The 20,577-nt window shown below is 38.8% G+C and overlaps 1 protein-coding gene across 1 annotated transcript in view; it reads right to left on the bottom strand.

Annotated features, from left to right (window-relative positions):
* The window catches only part of LOC149302700 (phosphatase and actin regulator 1), a 122,740-nt gene extending 102,388 nt beyond the window's left edge, over nt 1–20,352 (bottom strand). Inside the window, exon 1 of the mRNA XM_089482321.1 lies at nt 20,205–20,352. Within this exon, the coding sequence (XP_089338447.1) occupies nt 20,205–20,316 (112 nt within the window). The 5' untranslated portion in view covers nt 20,317–20,352. The remainder of the gene's footprint in view (nt 1–20,204) is intronic.
* Nucleotides 20,353–20,577: the final 225 nt, after the last annotated feature.

The raw sequence follows: 20,577 nt of genomic DNA, 5'->3' as shown, positions 1-20,577 counted from the left end.
GTGATGCCTGGAAATATTGGCCAAGACTATCGGAAATGGAACAATTTAGGTAAATAAGGTGTTTGCAGGTGCCCAAGCACATTCATCTAGGGAACAATTCTTTAAATTTATGTTGCACAAATAATAACAAGAAAACTATATTTTAGGCTTCCAAATTAGGACACCTGTGATAGAGGGGTGGCAAGAGGTGGGTATCGGCAAGGTCTAAGGCACGGCCACCCACCACCTTTCCCAAATAGCCATGTTTTCACACTTGCATCACAAAGAGGGAAAGTGGAAGCTTCAATGAAGGTTGAAATGCAATAGCACAGAACTCCTTGTCATAATGAAGACTTATTGATAGCAAAGTGAGCGAAGTCACCAATAAGATTTTTTTGGACCAAAAGATAATGTTTCATTAAAAAGTCAAAATTAAATCAGTCAAGTGTGAAAATACTGGATGTGGTTTGAGTTTTACAAAATAACTGTTATGACTTACAAAGGCTATTTCTGAGAAGAAAAGAAAAATGTATGATCCTGTGACAGCATTGCTAGCTGGTTCCTAGAAATTCCAGTTTTATTACATTAGTTTAGCCAACTTTGCAACAACACAGTTTGTGAAATGTCTACCTTGCTAGATCCCACCCGGGCCACTCTAAGTGTTATTATTGTGAAGTGGAAGTCTAGGAGAAATAACTGCTCAGCCACGAAGATGTATTGACCTGATTGCTGAAGTGCATACAAATCATCTATCCTCTGTAGCGTCAGTCACTAGAGTTCCAAACTGCCTCAGGAAGCAACATCAGCACAAGCATTGTGCTTCAGAAGCCTCATGAAATGCGTTTTCATAGCCAAACAGCTGCACACAGGCTGAAGATCCTTGTATGCAATGTCAAGCGTCAGCTGGAGTAGTGTAAAACACCACTGGACTTCTGGAGCAGTAGAAATGTGTTCTCTAGAATGATGAATCACATTTCACTATTTAGAAGTCTGAAGGATGAATCAGGGTTTGGTGGATGCCAGAAGAAAGCTAACTACTGGGATGCATAGTGCCTACTGGAAAGTTTGGTTGAGAAAGGATATTGGTTTTCTTGGTTTGGGCTAGGCCCCTTAGTTCCAGTGAAGTGTAATGTTGATTCTACAGCATACAAAGACATTTTAGATAATTGTATGTTTCCAACTTTGTGGTATCAGTTTTGGAAGGCCTTTTCCTGTTCCACCATGACAGGGCCCCTGTGCACACAGAAAGGTCCATAAAGACATGGTCTGACGAGTTTGGTGTGGTGGAATTTGAGTGGCCTATACACAGCCCTAACTCCACTAAACATTTCTGGGATGAATTAAACCACTGATATTGAGCCAGGCCTTCTCGTCCAACATTAGTGTGATAGAAAGACAATGTCACGTGCATGGGTCAAGCTCATGTAGGTATGATGGTTAGGTGTCCACATACCTTTGGTCATATAGTGTATAATATACTGACGATTAAACACATTTTAATAATATAAAAAATTTAAATTGGTTAAAATTAGAGAGGAAATTGAAAAGCTGTATAGGTGTAATAGAAATGCTAGTGTCTATTCACTAAGGGTCAAGAAAGTTCTTGAATGACTGGATAAACCATGGTAATTCATTGAACCTCTAGTAGTACTTTTTAAACAGTTTGGAACATAAATGGAACGAATTTGCACATATCCATACAGCTATAGAGACCCCTATGAGCTGAAACCATTAAAACAACCTTTTAATACACATTCTTATTTAATGGGGCTGTCAGGTATAGTAAAGTCCTTTATGCAGGAGGAGCTTGACACAGCATTTACAACGGGTACATCGTGCAAATTTAAAGGTACAGCTCATATACATCAAAGAGACCTCTCAGCTACAGTATCATATACATTAAAGTGCATGTGATGGCTGGAGTTTCTCTTTAACTATATATATATATATATATATATATATATAGTACCGTATTTGCTCGATTATAAGACGACCCTGATTATAAGACGACCCCCCAAAATCTGAATATTAACTTAGGAAAAAAAGAAAAAGCCTGAATATAAGACGACCCTAAAGGAAAAAAGTTTTACCAGTAAATGTTAATTCACGTAGACTATTTTTTTAAATAAAAGCTATGATTGAGAAAAATATTTTTTTTGTTTTTATTTCCTTGTATTTTCCAACCTGTCTCCCAGTTACGCACATCTGCCCCCAGGCTTGCCACACCAATATGGCACTGTGGCCCATGATATGCCTTTTAACCCTCTATATGCCACTGTGCCCCATGGTATGCCTTTTGACCCCCTATGTGCCACTCTGCCTCCAGAAATGCCTTATACCCCTATATCTCATTCTGGCATTTATGGGGTTAAAAGGCATATTATGGGGCAGAGTGGCATCTAGGGAGGTATAAGGCATTTCAGGAGGCAGAGTGCTCTATTAAATGCCCCCTTAACGCCACTCTGCCTCCTGAAATGCCTTATACCTCCCTATATGCCACTCTGCCCCATAATATGCCTTTTAACCCCCTAAGTGCCAGAGTGGCATATAGGGGTATAAGGCATTGCAGAAATGCCCTATGCCCCCATTTAACACACACACGCACACACACACACTTACCGGGTTGACGTCTCCTTCCGCTGCAGCCGGAAGGAGGTGGAGTTGGCAGCGGGGGTTTGCCTGCGTCCGTCGCGCATACCTTCCCCGGCTGTCAGAGATCAGAGTTCCCTGCACCGGTGCCGCACCGGTGCGGGGAACTCTGATCTCTGACAGTCGGGGAAGGTATGCGCGACGGACGCAGACAACCCCCGCTGCTAGCCACACCTCCTTCCGGCTGCAGCGGACGTTGTCTACGCGGATCGCGTAGACGTCAACCCGCTGCCCCGGCAATACAGCAGGAAGCACCGGTAAGTGTGTGTGGGGGGGTGTTAAATGGGGGGGGGAGACAGGAGGATCCAGGTCCCCTGCAGCGGTGCGGGGGATCTGGATCTTAGTCTCATAATCAGACCTCTATTTGAGGTCTGATTAGAAGACGACCCCGATTATAAGACGAGGCGTATTTTTCAGAGCATTTGCTCTGAAAAAAACCTCGTCTTATAATCGAGCAAATACGGTATATGCTTCATTTTCTTACTAGTATATATAAAAAACATATCAAACATTCCAAAAGGAAGCCCAGTCTGTGTATCCGCAGATGCAAAACTTTTTGTGTGTGATCATTTCCTGACGCTACTCAAAATATAAAATGCAGAATCATAGTAATCAAGATAAAGATTTTTCATTTCAGAACAAAAATATATTTTTTGAATTATACATATTGCCGTTCCGGTAATTAAAAGTTAGGTTTTCCCATAACACAATTTATGCTCAAACCTTAGAATTGCATTAGGTTCACAGCTTCCCGCTGAAACATAATATGTTTCTGTACATAATAGAATGTTTACTGGATTTTCGTTGTATTATAAACATGTTCATTGCTATACACCAATACTTTTCTTTATAATTTACTAGCACGCGTTGCACTGAGCAATATGAAAACATTTTTAGAAGAATGCACACAAAATACTGGCGTCTTTTCTTTTGACTAAGCCTCTGATAGACATTCTTGAGGGCTTCACTCTAGCCCTAGAACTTGTGGACACTACCCAAAGCCTACTCTTGTGAGACGCGGCCAGGACTGCCCAATGACGTTGGGGGCGGTTCCACTGACATCGCAGGAAACAACCCCCTTTAAAGGGAAAATGGGCGGGGATGTCAAGACCCCTTCCTGCGATCCGGAGTATTCAGGTGTTGAGAGGTCGGTGCTTCTCCCAGAGTTCTCTGGGCCAAACAAGGTTTCCAGGTATGCTTCTCGCCTCATATGGGGTCGGGGCTAGATTACACAGTGGTGGTGCTAGCCCCAATTGGAAGTAAAGGTGCAGAACAGATTGTGTGGGGAACGAGCTGAGACAAAAATCACTCTTCTACTCAGAGGCCAAAGGTTGTGATTGCTGAAGCCTACTGGACAAAACTAGAAGATACACAGGTATGGTGATGTGAACATTATTCATGTGCATATCTGGGAACTCTTTGGCCTGGAGGCATGGTGTATTCCATCCCACTCTTTATAAATCTCCCACATAGCCTTTGAGATGTTGGTTTTCTAGTTAAGGGCGGTTTGTGGTTGGTCAACTGCCCCACATATCAGGAACCAAACATTAAACATTCTGAGAGTGTCGCACTTGAGTGTATATTTAGAGCTACATGATATTATGATGTGTATGTGCAACTTGTAAAGACATCTTAACTTAATTTACAAATGGGACCTGACAGATCATAGACAGGCCTTAACAATTTGTACCAAGATGTTATTATGGTAGTTCTACCATGATAAATTACATAATTCATCCATGAATAAGTAGCTACCGTACTCTGGGATAGTCACCTATACTAAGAACTAAGGTGTTTTATAATTTCAATGATATCATCTGCTTTCAGTTAAAGATGTATATATTTCTAACCCATTAATGTTATTATTTAATTATAAGATTATAATCACTATATAATTACTATTCATAAGGCTACCTCTGTGGTCATATTAAAAAAATACTGTAAATAATAATGTACAATAAATTTAAAAAACAGCTAAGGAGAAATTGGTATCTTATTCATGTGATAAATTGACAATGTATAGAGAATAATACCCACTTAAAGGGTATAATAACCAGATTCCATTCTCTCATACTGCTCAGCACTGCCCCATGTGATGTACATTAAGTTTGTATTGTAAGGGATTGGAATACTATTCTCATATTGTGTGTTGCTTAAAGGGTTATTTCCTTTTTGCATCAAATTGTTCAATCAGTGTACTTGGTACAGAAGATGGTAAAACAAAGCTTCAGACTGCCAGCTGTGATTTCATTATCACACAGTAATGCACAATAAAAATAGCATGTGAGTAGGAGTTCAAAACTTACTGTGACAAAGGCTAACACAATCGGAAACCATGTTCCTATGCTCTTTTCTTAAGTATTTCTTATGTAACTTACTACATATGTGTGACCCAGAAGGAAGTCCTCTGTACAAACCCTTGTATTAATTTAAATAGAAACTTTCACTGCCAAAACATTGACACATTTTTATCATGACACCAGATTTCTGTTGACAGCTTCTACACATATATACCCAAACCTTCTCCTCAGTGTATAATATTGGATGTGGTTTAATTTAGATCAATAGACACAACATCCGTGGTGAGGTTGTGGGCAACATTTACTAGTTTTGATCCCATAGATATAATTTACCATCCATGTCATATGAACTACTTCCTTGTACAGCATGAGATGTGGGTTTGGGTCATTAAAGCTCATGATACGAAATAGCTCTGCTAAAAAGTAAATTACATAAAAGTATAAAAACTATTTCCCAATTCACAATGTTAGAAATTCTGTTATCAAAATCAATCAGGTCTTTCAATCTAGCATTTGGTTAGTTGGAGGCCTGATTTTTAAGCAAGTACATTTTGATGATTCTAAAATAGGATTTATGATTGACTTCTTGGGACCAAGGAATGCATTAGACATACATTAAGTATTTTTTTAGAATGCACAAAGAAAGCATGAATGACAGGGCATTTTACACCATTACCTTACATGCAATATTTTTCTGGGCATGATAAGTTAAGAACTACAAAAGGTGATTGTATATTAAGGTTAATAATGAACAAGTAATAGAAAACCCCAAAGATAAATGGGGGGTAAATCACTATTGTGAAAATATATTTGTAAGTAATGTGGGGAACTAATTTTTTTATTCCATTCATCATCTCGGAAATCCCTATAGTAAATCTTAATTTCAAAATGATACCTCAAGATCAGGGTTAATGAGTATTGGGCCAGCTTGGATCATTTTAAGTTGGCAAAGGAATTAAAAAAAAACTCATGCAAAAAAGGGATAATGGCAAACTGTCATTAGAAATACATCCTGCACTAAGCAATGCAACAGTATTTCTAAACATACAGTGCCCTTGGAAGATGTATTATGTACTAATTAACTCACTGATCTGTATTGGTTTTCTTATCTGCTGTCTAAAGTAAAATAAACCCATATCTGAGGAAGCTGATCATAACAGCTTGTTTTGGATAGGTTTGCAAATCAAATCAGCATTTCATCAGAAGAGAATAGAGTGTCTCCTTATCTCTTAGTAAATTAATAGTGGATGCATTCAACTGTGTAATAACAGTGTGTTGTGCTTTGGTTTTATTTATCAGAGTATTTAAAGGTCTTTAGTTGATTAATTATGAACCCAGTGGATACAAGCTGCAAATGGTCTATTAAAACCATTAAAATAAGCAGGAGATCAATCATTATTGATTAGACTGGAAAACTGGATGTCAAAACATGTAGATTTTAAATGTATTTCTCTCTACGGGACAGATTTGCGAATATTGCAATGTATACATACAGTTAAAGAGAGGTCATCTTAATGTGGTGGGAACAACTGGCAGTCAAACTGCAGCTAGCCGTAGCAAGGTCTCCATGCACTTATCCGACAGCCATCCTCTGCGCAATCACATCAGGCTGCTGTAACGTCTGTGACGTGCACTAGGGGCTTATCCGTGACATGCAATGGGGGGTGGGGCAGACTCGGCGCCGGATTTCAAAACCCAGAACTGCTGTACAGCAGCACCCTAGTATTGCCCTTTGATTGTTTCCTGGTGTATCTGCTTATGAATACTGGCCTGTTTGACTACTCTGCCTGTACTTTGCTGATCTGCTCTGTGTCTGTGTACCATACCTGGTTCTCCTGACTACCTGCTCTGTGTAGCGACTTTGCCCAAGTCCGACTACTCAGTGTACCAAACCCGGTACCTGCTGACTACCTGTCCTGCGTACCTGGCCTGGTTTCTTATCTTTAACCCTGGTTTCTTATCTTATCAACCCTTTAGTAGGTTATTCAGGGTGAATTACTCCTTTGGTCTATTTTTCTGGTTCTGGCTATATGACATGTATTATCTTTAGAGGGGGAACCTATGTCATATAGTGCTATCCCCCATTTTTTTTTTTGCCATGGCTGTGCATTATTTTAAAAAGAAAAAAGTCCTACTGGTCCCTTAAATGCTTATAACCTGTCTACTTTCTGTACTTACCATTATCACGGATCGCTAATAGAACCCAAGAACCCTCAGTGGTAAACCACACAGAACCATTTCTGGAGCTACATTTTTTGTATCAGGAATGGAACAGCTCTGTAAGCAAATATGCGCCATATATTTTTCAGTGTACTAGACAGAGCTTTAAAGAAACAGCTAGGAACTCTTTGTGCCCATTAGTGATGCAATGCTACTTAGAAGAAGCTTTAGGTTCAACTTAATTCATTTATATTATATCAAAATTACCCCCCCACACTATGTAGAATGGGATGTAGAATGGGGTCTATTGGGGCTGCATGCCTCCTTTGGGGCATGTACTGCAAACACAGTTCTACAACTAATAAAAGAAGAATGGATGATTCCAGGGGACAACATGCCTCTCCCAAAGTCACAGGATGGCATGTAGTCATCACTGAAGTAGTCATGGTCAACCCATAACCTAACATTCATTATACAGCCACACTAAGGGGACATTGTGCTGAAAATCTCCACAGAGGCCATTGGTTTATAGATTATACCTCTGTAAATACATTCAGCAATATACATGAAAACCTAATTTTTCACTTTGACATACGCTTGTGTATAAAACAGAACCATTTAATTCTTCATAGATTGTGTATTGTTATATGTCACATATCTAGTGCATAGACATACATTTATGATGGATAATTAGTTTTCTTAAAAACCCTTAGTGCAATTTCCTTCTTATACATGACTGCTAACGTCTGATGATAATTTAAATTGCATTATCATTTGCTTTGACATGATTAATGACCTCAGTTTATGGGTCTACCGCATACTTGGTGTCTGCATTACCAAGCATTTGTAAATTGTCCTACTGAAGTAAACAGATGTTAATTAGGAGTGATAGGACTGATAGTCTAATCTTATGTCCAGCTGAAGATCTTTTCATACACTGTGTCCGATGATAATGGATCCAATTACTTCAATATGGAAACTAGTCTGAATAGTGACAGCCTATGAGACATACTTAGTTATAGATTCCTGATTGATTAGTGTCAATGCTACATGTATAAGGAACAGTCAATCAATTTTCAATACATGTTAAAACCAAATAAAATGCCACAAGATCCATATATTATTACTTTTAGTTTTTCAACAGTTGGATGTAGTTCCAACTTATACACATTTATATTTTATTCTTAGTATTCCAATGCACACAAAATATATTTCAATTTTAATATGTTTCTCTGAAGTTCTCTATAAGTAGAATGTTGATATGGTGAACACTTACATGCTACCATAACTGACAATCTGATTAACAGAAGTTAATGTGACACCAATATAATGAATTAGATAAATGTGGAACCAATTCTGTAAAGCAAGAAGACATTTGTTTACATCCCATAGGGAAAACGCTTTGTGAAATATAATTCATCTTGGAGTCTGGAGGGAAGAAGAATAAAGTCGTGTAATCTGAGGTCACCAGATTTACCAAGGTCAAAGTGCTAAAATGGTAAAAAAGAAAAAAAATATTACACACAAGAATCATTCCTATGGAGACAAAATAAGACAGACAGTTGTGTATTGCGCACAAGTGATATTTGATATCCACTTCAGACAAATATGTATACCATCCTAAACATGACTTGGCATCCCTGGGGAATTCCCTCTGCATACAGGGCTGACTTGGCACCAGTGACGTGTTCAGGCCTTGGCTCACTAGGCCTAAGGCACCATTCTCCAAGGACTCAGACCCTCTGATGATGCTTAATGGGCCTGTGAAAGGGAAGATCTTTGATCTCAACTGGATTATTTATTTTATGAAGGACTATGCCTAGCTGACGCAGCCTCCATAATGCTGTACCTGGATCCACATATCATATCCCAGAGCTTAGCAGTAAGGACAACAGCTGTGGCTGACCTGTGTTACGACAGCACCCAATGTGAACATGTCACTGCTTGGCCCTATATAATATTTTTTAATAAGGGGTGATTTACTGAAAGTTACCATATTTATTCAACTATAGGTTATGCAGGGCCAGTTCTGTAATACCGTGTTGGCATTGAAAGGGTTTTATTGTCACTGATATGTTTTGTTTTTGCACATAAGATGTTTATTTCAACTTTCTAAGATGTGTTATCTTTCTGTCGTTTCGGTCTGGAACTCATATGTAAAATTGCAACCTTTAAGTTGTGGTTGCACTTAGTAGTTTTTTTTATCGTGTGCGGTAAAGAATCCACCATTGCTATTTGGATTTGGTCAGAAAGTAGAATCAGTAACTATACATTTTCTACCAACATTAACACTAATTAAAGTTTAAGTGGAAAATTAAATTAAGCCCATAGTGCATTTTTAGCAGGCATAGACCAAAGTATTTTGGTACATTTATCACCTGTTATGTTACATACTACTTGTTTTGTCCTATCAACCCATTGTACAGCGTTACGGAATTTGATGGCGCTATATATATATATATATATATATATATATATATATATATATATATATATAAAGCAATTGTCATTACCTATAGTGCAGAACAGCTCACATTATTTGTGATTTTACAATATGCTAGATCACACTGAAAGGAGGGAGAGAGGGGGACATGGGTTATGGATATAAGAAAGAATAATGGGGAACGTTAAAGTATAATCCCAGAAGAATCAATATTACATTTCATAAAAATAATGTACATTGATCAAATATCAAATACAATATCAGTGACAGTTTAACATGAATTATAGCTGGTATTATTTTTTTTGTTTTGCTCATTCCGTGTGTACGTTTTAAGATTATTTTTAAAATGGCAGTTAAAAAAGAAACAACGAAGATATATATATATATTACAAAATGTAGTTCTCATTCACCCCGGACACATAATCCTGGCAGCTATTTATACTTTAATATTATGTTTTGCCATAGAAGAATCACAAAATTAGAGAGGAAGCAACTGGGATACACTACTAGTTTAAACACTGGACCGAGAAACGTACAAGGTACAATAATGGCCTTTTTTCATTCAGGATCCAGGGAAGCAAGCAGTCATTTATTGATGTACTCTTTTCCACTTAATGAGAGGTCTTTCTCTTCTAAAGGGATGATTCTACGATACTCTTCAGGGTGCTTTACACAGAAATACCCTGCAGAAAAATGGTTAGGTGGGGGTGGTCTGTTAGATTTTAGTCTAAGGAACAATTATGTTCCATGAGCATTCATGACTTAGTTTTCTATGGACGGACATTTTTTTCCTTCAGGTTGACCCTCCTTTCTCCTTTTCATTTCTATTAAGTACAATATTGATATTTGATTTTTGTTTTAAAAAAAACTTCTGTATAAAGAATAACAAATAATATATTTAAGCCTAGGCTATAGCATTGCAACCTTATTGTTACTATTATTATTTGCATTAATTCTGTTATTTATTCATTTATCTATGGTCTTCTTTGACATTTTTTAGTATATCCTGCATGCTGTTCCCATCCAGCATTACATTAAAAGGAGAACAAAGCATCTGGGTGGATGGTAATAACATCAAGTCATACATCTCAAGAAAACACATGGTCACATGAGAATTTACTGATGGTGATGAGGTACATTAGACAGGGTAAGAAGATTTAAAGAAATATGTACAGCAGGTATTACAGGGAAAAGCAAAACATATACTCAGTCTAAAAGAGAGATATGGCATTGAGGAATTGCATATGCATTATACATGAGTTAGCAGAAACAGAAAGCAATGGGAAGTAATCAATGTGTGAATTTGGAGTAACCATGCGCTATGCCTCAAACTGTGCAGAAGGAATATTTGATATTTTATACAGCTTACTCTCGTCACATATTTGTATTTTTCTCAATGAATATGAAATCTCAGTCAACACACTCAGTGTAACATACTATTGCTCACCCTAAAAGATTCTTACAATATTATATTTAGGGCGCAATTCCCATCGGAACATAGTGTTGTTATGCTATTACTTTTTCATATATACATGAATAGGATATTTACATAGGTAGCATCATTGTGTTAAAATGATGCAGCTTATGTGGATGTTCTACCAATATTATTAAATATAACATTTTCTTTTACAAGTTTATTACCCGAAAATGTGTTCATTGGTTTCATTGTCAATAAAACACATTGTGCAGCATTGATTATATTTATAGTGTCCACATTTTGCTTACAATAAACAAATACTGAATTTTAGACCATGTTATTGTGAATGTGGTTGGGACTACATAAAACATGCATTTAACATCATTCTAATAGTTTCCTGGAACATACAGAATGAAACTTAATATAATGATTTGCATGTCTTACCCAACATGCTCTGGCCCTTTACCTGGACTGTCTGCAGTAAAATTATATAATTAAATGTGTGATCATAGTTCTGCCTCGCAATTTCTTATGTCTGCACTGGGTAGGTATATTTCAAGCCTATGTTACGTTAGTATGTAATTCAATACATAAAATTACAGATTAAATATTGCTTTAAGGTAAAAACTGTTAATTGCCCAAAAAATTCTACTGGAGGTAGGAAATGGGGCTGTTCTATGAGTCTGCTGAGAAGAATAAAGCCGGACTTCTCTAGACGGTGGATTTTAAGGGGTGATTTGACCATTGGTTTTATCTCCTGTTATCATGAGGCAAAGGGATATTTTACAAAGCCTTTTTCCTAACAAATACACTAATCCATTTGCAGACAAGCACTAGTGCACAAGGCTTTTATGTGCTTTTAAATGCGTCTTTTTGGTTCTTATACATAGTATAGTAGAGGCCACTTCTGTCCAACATTGTTTTGTTGACAGTGCATTTTAACACGCAAATAGCACATTCATCTTCGCCCAAAAACAGCTCCATATTAATGAAGATTTTTATGTCTGCCCTACCATATTTAACTGTCCAGTTTATTGTAAGGTTATTCTCTCTGTAAAGCATAATGAAGGTCTGCAATTACATAGGAATTTCCTAATGCCGCATTTGCATATTATTTACATAGCATTGTCATGAACATCCAACTTTGTACAATTCTATTTTAGTAGTTTAATAGTACATCATTATGCATATTCTTTGGTTAACATTTAACTCTAACCTTAAAAAGATAATTCATATAGAAGTTTCAAGACATTAGAATAAAACAGGTGAGCTGATGACTGAATCACTGAAGTATTAAGGAAGCCTATGTTTTATTGTTAACCAATTTAAATGATATGTGTATGTATATAATTCATTGTTTTATATGGCTCCTGTCACGGCCCCAGCGGTTAGACCTCCCGGTCAGCAACCGCAGCAGCCGCGAGGTAGGGGGAGACCCCCCGCTTCGGTCCGGCGGCCGCAGCTGCCGCGAAGAAAGGGGAGACCCCCCGCTTCGGACCAGCAGCAGCAACCGCCGCGAAGAAGGGGGAGACCCCCCGCCCCTGCACGGCAGCCCCAGCCGCAACTGCCGCGAGGAAGAGGGAGACCCCCTGCCCCCGCACGGCAGTCCCAGCCACAGCCACCGCGCAGAAGAGGAGGACCTCCCTCATCTACCCAGCAGCCGCAGCCACCACGGAGAAGGGGGAGACCTCCCGCTTCTACACAGCAGCCGCAGCCGCCGCGAGGAAGAGGGAGACCACCTACCTGCACGAGATCCTCCCAGCAGCTGCAGCCGGGAGACGCGTCCTTCTCTGGAGTCCGGACTCGCTCTTCTGTACGCCACCTAGTGGCGCCGGCAGGTACTACCCCAACCTATATGGGAAGATTACGGAATCGCCAACCACAAGATGGCCACGCAGGAAGTGACGTAACGGCACTTTGAAAATTTGGCGGGAAATCTCCAATTAGTGCCTAACTTCCTGTGCCTATTTAAGAGACTTCAGAACTCTGAGACTTTGCCTTCTGATGGTCGTCTATGCCCTGTGCTAGCACCCAGATAGCGTTTACCTGCTTGATTCCTGTATTTGACCTCGGCTTGTTCCTTGACTATCCTGATCTCTGGTATCCTGACCTCGGCTTGTTCCTTGACTATCCTGATCTCTGGTATCCTGACCTCGGCTTGTTCCTTGACTATCCTGCTCTCCGGTATCCTGACCTCGGCTCTCTGGACCATCCCTGCCAGTCCTACCTGACTACGGAGTCTCCTCTGTACGCTGTGTCGTGACAGCTCCATCATATTCCGTAGTGCCGTACAATGGGTAGACATACCAAGTAGTATATAACATAACAATTTGACTTACAGAAACAGCTGAGGGGCCTGCTCAAAAGAGCTTACACTTGATATATACGGTATACTGTATATTCATTAGAAATCAACCTTGTGCAAAAAGAGCAGTAATCTTAACTTCGTGTTCTAAGGATGTGTGATTATTTTTCTTGCCTGGCTGAATCTGGCCCTGGGAGCTGTGGAATGGAGGGTCTGGCATTTAAGTTCACTAAAATCATAATGGTTTCGCTAACACTTGCCACTAAATTCAGCTTTACTGACACAAAGTAGTCACTGAAAGAAACACAAATTATGTGACAGAATTTGCAACACTGCAAAGATTAAAGAACTCTAAAATGTTTCCAAATGAACAAATCAAAGATCTGCCATTTATAACTTAATTATGTAGTTTAAGTTGTCCTGTGTTTTAAGAGGCTTGGGGTTGACCTACAGTCTCCTGCATGTTAAACAACAAGGCAGAGAAAGATAGTAGAAAATTCATTCATCTAACCTTATGATCTCAGGCTTTCAGAGCTTCTTTGAACAGATGGACATCTAATTAAATATATAGACTTCATAAGGCTTAGCAGTGAAAGCCACCCGGCTCCTCTAAATCCAATCAGCTCAGCTAATCATGCTTACTTTATCTTTGTGTTACCTTATTGTTTGTAAATTTCTACAAGTCAAATAATTCAATTATAGTTTCTCTCATAACTAATCAGAGACGCCACTAAAAAAGTATATACTTTTGGACAGGGATTTCCAAACTGTGACTCTGCTTTCAATGAACTCAATTTTACAACACTGCAAATCAACAGTTATGTCTCCAGAAAAAAAATCTTTATTTCAAAAAAAAAAATATAAGGAATTAAAGTTAATAATCATCTCAATAAAAAGTTGTCTTGTTTGCCTGATCTGCAAGCAGGTTTATTAATTCATATTTTGTATAATTATGCATGTTTTCCTATATATGTACCAAATATATATTAAGGGGAGATTGTTTACTTTTTGGCCAAATGTTGGTATTTACCTTTTGAAATGTATACTTCTTTGTCCTGATCCTCTTCCTACTACTACCTATTGTCACTGCTCCTTTTGTTTCAATTAAACATACTACTCCCTTAAATTGTAAGCTCACGAGCGGGGCCCTTAAAAGCCCACCATTCCTGCCAGGAACTTTGTGTAAAAGTACCATGAGGCTAAATGGAAATCTTATAGGCAGGGTTCTCAATTCCTGATGTATCTGTAAGTATTGATGTATAGTTGTGTATGTGTTAACTGGCCTATTTAAATTGTACAGCCCTGTGTAATTTGTCGGTGCTTATCAAATAAAAGATAATAATAATCATGTATAATAATTGTACCCCATTTTCTGCAGGGGATTCACTGATGTGGATTCAGTTTGGTGTTTTTATTTTTGGAGTATACCATGGCCTAAAACTGAAAGACCAGATACTTTGATGTAATGCAAGGACGTTTTACTCATTGAGACCGTGGAGATGTCTTCCAGCACAAGTTGTAGAGGTTAATACAGTGAGGGAATTTAACCTTGCATGAAATACATATAAAGTTATTCGGAATATAACTCAAAACCAAGGATTGAATAAGGTTAGATTATTTTGAAGCAAGAGAAATGGGCTCCAATATCCATATGTCCATCTACCATTCTGTCCATCTATGTCTACTCACACATAGTATATAAAAGGCACTAGAATATATGGACATTGTTCTTGGTAATTGGCAAGCACATTGACCATGGCACCAGTGTCAGTCTGCTTCTTTTAAATTAGCAGTACTGAAAAGTGAACATAGCTTCAAATTTAAACTTGATATTTACCAATTTGGGGGGTTTTCCCTTAAAAATGGTCTCTATTTGATTGCTAATCCTTAGGTCATCCACAAAATTAATTGCAGTGTAATTTACAATAGTGTTTAGAAATATGGCCCTGATGAGGCTGTATTATGGCACTGTAATTTAGATAAAGACGCATGCTGGAATTAGAGCAAATTGACTTTTTTGGGGGGGAATGATGACTGACGTACACATTAAACTTCCAAGTGATATAGATGCATTAGGTTCGGTAACACATTATGATTAAGGAACAAGCATTAAGGTGCATATGATGGCAGGAGTGTCCCTTTAAAAGTATACGATTTAGAATACATAGGTCCTCTGCTGGTAGCACTGTACACACTAAGCAATCAGTGTGTACAGTGCTAGGTGCAGTCACTACTGGGCAGCAGAAAGACTCTCAGAACATCTGTTACATAAATCCCATGGGGAGAGCAAATGCATCCTCTTGTCTTGTGGTAGATGTGCAATTATTGACTCAGAGATATGTCTTGTTTATGCTTGCAGATAATTAGTGCATTGATCTTTAAACCAACAAACACTGTAATGGCACCTGTGGCAGAATCATGTTTCTCCTAAAAGGCTTGTGCATTGCTGCAGTGTCTTTTACTCGGTGAAAACTTTAGCTAACTTTTATTTTTATGATTTGACATAGTGAGCAGCGATGTTTTATGGAAGAAGCTGCCCCAAGTCAGTATACCCAGCCACCTTCCAGACTAAAGCCGAGGAAGACCCCTGAAACCCCCAATAATATGTGACAGCTGCATGGTCACAATTGCAAAAAGTGGCTCAAGGGCTTCTTTTACCTCAAGCCACTTTTGCATACCCTCTCAAGAGAGCAGGGCCGGCAGCAGAAATTTTGGAGACTAGTACAGGATTATAGCCTGGGCCACCATGCCCCTCCCTTCAGCTTGCCCCATGCCTATAACATTGCCCTGCTTCCTCTTGCCATGTTCCACCCATCCCCTTGCCTTACAATCATGCTGTAAGCACACTTTCTGGGAGCAAGGGCGAGCCTGGAGTTAGTGGTGCCTGGCTGCAGTATTTCTTCGGCGCCCCTATAACTAACACACATACATTCTAACACACAAACTTATTCTAACACCAACTCACTCGAACACTGTATACTTACACACATACATTCTTTTTCCTGCTTCTCCTCTCCTTCTTCCAGGTGACACTAACTCTAGGCTCACCCCAAACAGTCCAACACCATATGCCAACACCCACTCACGATAACACAATACACTGACACAAACACATGCTGACACCAAATACTAAGAGACATGCACACTCAGACTTACACATGCAAACACCAGATGCTCATACACATGCATACACATACACATGCATGCTAAAACTAACTCACTAACATGATATGCTGACATACACACTCATGCTGTCATACAGTAACCCACACCATCCGCTTACACATGCTAACACCAAATTCGAGATTCTCCCAAGTGAGGATGCACTGTAGGGCAGGCTAGGGCAGATACATGCATTCCTGGCTGGAATAATCTCATTCTTCTTTGAACACTTTCTCTTAAAAAGACCAAAGATATTTTAAAGATGCATCAAGAATTTAAGGAAAGCTGTTTATATTTTAGTTGCAAGCTGCTTTTTCTGAGTGCCCATGATTGTATGCACTCAGGCTGTTGTGCAATTGCTTTAATTTTACCCTAGAACAACATGGACGATTTTAAGTACAGATGTGGTCTGAAAATGTTTCTCATTGAAGGAGCAGTGAGAGAAAATCATCCTTCTGCCTTCCAGTTAGCCTGCAGCTTCCATAGAAGCCAGATTTATTTTGAATCATCCATATTTCTAAAAATATTTTAAAGACAATGGCTTTTTTTTTTTTTTGCAATTTACTTTTAAATAAAATTACTCTTTGTTAAGTAGCAATCATGCCACAAATTGCATAGGTGAATACAACCTGGTAACACAGATGGATGTTACTGAATTGCCATCTGGGATCGTCTTATCTTGACTACTCTGGCAATCTTTGGGTTAAGGGATAGGGCCAACTACAAGTTAAAGATTTGAGCAACAAAAAATGTCATGCTGTTATAAAGGTGTTATATTCAGCACACTAGGTAGAGCATTACCAGGTAATAGAACTATTGCTGTGTTCTGCTGTCTTAAATGCATTTGTGATCTGAGCACCATGGCCAGGGTCACCTTAATCCAAGCTGTCGCTCAAGGTTCCAAGAACCATCTCATGTAATGTGTTACGGAATTAGACAAGTGGCACATCTGCATGCACTGATGTTGCTTAACTTATAATGCCAAACTTGATACTAAAATCAATTAGGTCATTAGTCTGCCTGAAAACTGAATGCAAACCAAAAAGCGAAAAGAAGCGGATCAGGTAATGCTGTAACCCCACCCTAAGAGGTGCCTGGGAGTTAGCCATTAGACTATAAATATATATATACACACTGTGGCAATGTAAGAAAGGCTTTTTACGTAAGCCAAAGGCTGGTGTGCTCTCTATTTCCTGCCTGAAAGGGTTAATACAGCAAGGTATAAAAGACAGCTCTAAAGGCGTTCGGGTGTCTGACTGTCGGTGAGAGGAAGGCTGTGAGCCTTGTCTTCAGAAACGTGGTGTATGGTAGTAGGTGTTAAACAGTTTTGTATATGTATTCTGTTTTCGTAACCTCCAAACTGGAGTAGAATTTTACTTCTCTTTTGTTTAGTTGTTGGATGCCTGATATAAAGACACAGTACCTTGTAGAAAATAAAACACAATAAAACCTTATCTGGAGGCCAAGGTGAATAATTTGAATGTTATAACACATTTTTAAACTTACCTGCCCTTGTAATCATTATTCTCATATTTTTGCATCAACATAATAATTTCCCAACTTAATTAACTTCCCATCTCCATAAATATCTCCCAATCCCCTTAGTATCAGTTAGGATATAAATATTTGAAAGCATTAGAATTTATTACAAATGATAGTCTCTCACAAATGTTTATCTGAATCAATAATTAACACCAATGTAAAGAGGTTCTGTTCAGTGTCCAAAGGGAAGCAACAAAAACACCAAACATATTTTACAACAGGCAATACAGCCAGACTGTTACTATAGTAACCATGGCTAAGATTGCAGCTATAAAATGAATCTGGACATATAAAACACTAACTAAATGCACCTTATTCCCTAGCCACAACCTCACATTCACGGCAGTTGTGGTTTCACTAGTGCCCGTGAATGTACTAAAACCGCAACTAAACATTTTATTATGCATTGTAGAGTCGCGCAGAGTTCGATAAAAAGTTCTTTTAATTAAAACTAAGGCAACTCTTGCAGAAGTTGAGCATCATCATTGCCTTTAGAGCAAAAAACCTTGACAATTTATTGCTGTTCTTAGTGAGGCAATTTCAGCACTTCCAAGACAGACAGCTCCTACATCAAAGCGCTCCAACTTGTTCCCTTTACAGGCTACAACTATTAAACTACCCATCACCTTAAAAAAAAACTTCATAAATTCAGAAAAAGTCAATATATAATGCTTACATTTTCAAAAGCATTTAAAAGTATTTTTTAAAATGTTTGTACTAAAAAAGAATAATAATTCCATAAATATGATTTCAGTCTACTTATCGTGATGCTTGGGCATCCATACAAACCGTCTCACATTTCCTGTTCCTTGCAGAATTATAAAACATGTTAACAAAGATTAAAAAATGTGTTAACTGGACCCACAATGGGTAAAGGTGAGGGATCATCTGCATGCTGGGATCCGTAATTGTTTTAAAAGAAGAGACATGAAATACAAGTGCAGATCTCCTTAAGAAAATATCAAAAAGCTGACATCCTTTACAATTTAAAGGTCTTACTGATTAAAGTGGGGGGTTTTTTTAACCACTTAAAATGAATCATCCTTATTTGCGAGTTCTTTCCTCAGTGACAGTTGACACAAGCATAGGCTGTTAAAACGCTTAAGCAAATATCATGAAGTAGCCACTTATCCAACACAATATAAATATTGACACTACTGTCATGACACGTTCCCTGGATAGTTCTTCTGGAAGAACAATATCTTACTACCAGAGACTCCAACGAAAAACCTATTCAGCTGCAACTGTGTGAATGAATAATACCATAACACTACCGAAACTCCATGTTTGATTGACTGGTCTCTGTTCAATCGTCTGCCAGCCACAGCACTCCAATCTCCATGGCAACAGATCCCTTTTATTCAGAAAACATACTGAAAAATACTTGTATGATAAAATTAGCCATCCGCTTAGGCTCATTTCTTAACTGAAATCTCATAGTTGCCTCAATTTGTATAGCCCCATAATAAAATGAGCCATTTAACATTCATACAACTATACAAAAGAATTACTGTTAAGGTCAGAGTATTGGTTTTATGCATATAAAAGTGTATCAATTACAGATTTCATAAATTAGCCATGATAGACATATCATATGAGTCCAGCTGCAAATAAATATATATAATGCAAACATAATAATATAGAAATGCCAACAACGTCATTTGAGTCATACATCTAGACATTTAGAGATGTACTCTAAGGCGTTGTGAACTCAAACTAGCAAATCCTTTTCTATGGGAAGAGTATGTGTCAGTCTCATTTGTAACTAATTCTGGAAGATAATGGTGGAAAACTAGAATTCTGTCTTTAGTACCAATATCCCCTCCCTGTCATCATGCCATACAGTAAGTAGTATGATGAGCCACTGCAGGCCCTTCTTTAATATGGGCTGACTTGGGATACTTTAATTCCATCTCTATGACTCCATGGCAGCCTCTGTCTCTCTGCCTCCACTAAATGACTCCTGCTGTTTATAGTGTGGGCATGTGCTCAGAAAATAATGCTAATCATTAATGTGTCATTTAAAAGACACACACAGGAGTCCAATGCAACCAAATAAATGACAGCCATGTGAGGCTGGAGGACGTCTTGTGACAGATCAGGGACATGTCACTTCTTGGGCTGTCTCTCACCTGTGCAGTATCCCATAGGAACACAATGGAACATGACCAAATGTATCAGAGGGATCGTGTCAGCACCAGCTGCCCGGACAGCTCCGCTCGGGGATGAGTAGGAAGCTCTTCTTACCTGTCTCCAGGTTGAGGGAAATCCTGGCCTCGGCGAGATAAGGGGTGTCACTTTTTGACCGGACTCTCCTGATGGGTCGCCGGTCAGTCTCCTCCTCTGAAGATGCCGCCATTAAGGGGTGAGCGGTGAACAGGGTCGCCCGGCGAGCTAATGCGGTGGGAAAATCAAAACGAGAAGAAGAGGAGGACGGGAAGGAGGAAGGAGAGGAAGAGCGAGGAGGAGGGGGAGAACACAGAAGAGGAGGTGAGGAAGAGGCAAATGCATAGGAAGAGAAAGGGGGATACAGAACGGCATGGGGGAGGGGAGAAGGAAAAAGGCAGAAGGAGACAGGGAAGGGGAGGAGGGAGAAAGAGAAAATGTGTTAAGGATCTCT

This window comes from Sceloporus occidentalis, unplaced genomic scaffold (genome assembly GCF_023333645.1).
Source record: "Sceloporus occidentalis isolate IW3139 unplaced genomic scaffold, rSceOcc1.0.p SCAF_18, whole genome shotgun sequence".
Classification (NCBI taxonomy): domain Eukaryota; kingdom Metazoa; phylum Chordata; class Lepidosauria; order Squamata; family Phrynosomatidae; genus Sceloporus; species Sceloporus occidentalis.
This window is presented reverse-complemented; position numbering and strand designations above follow the sequence as displayed.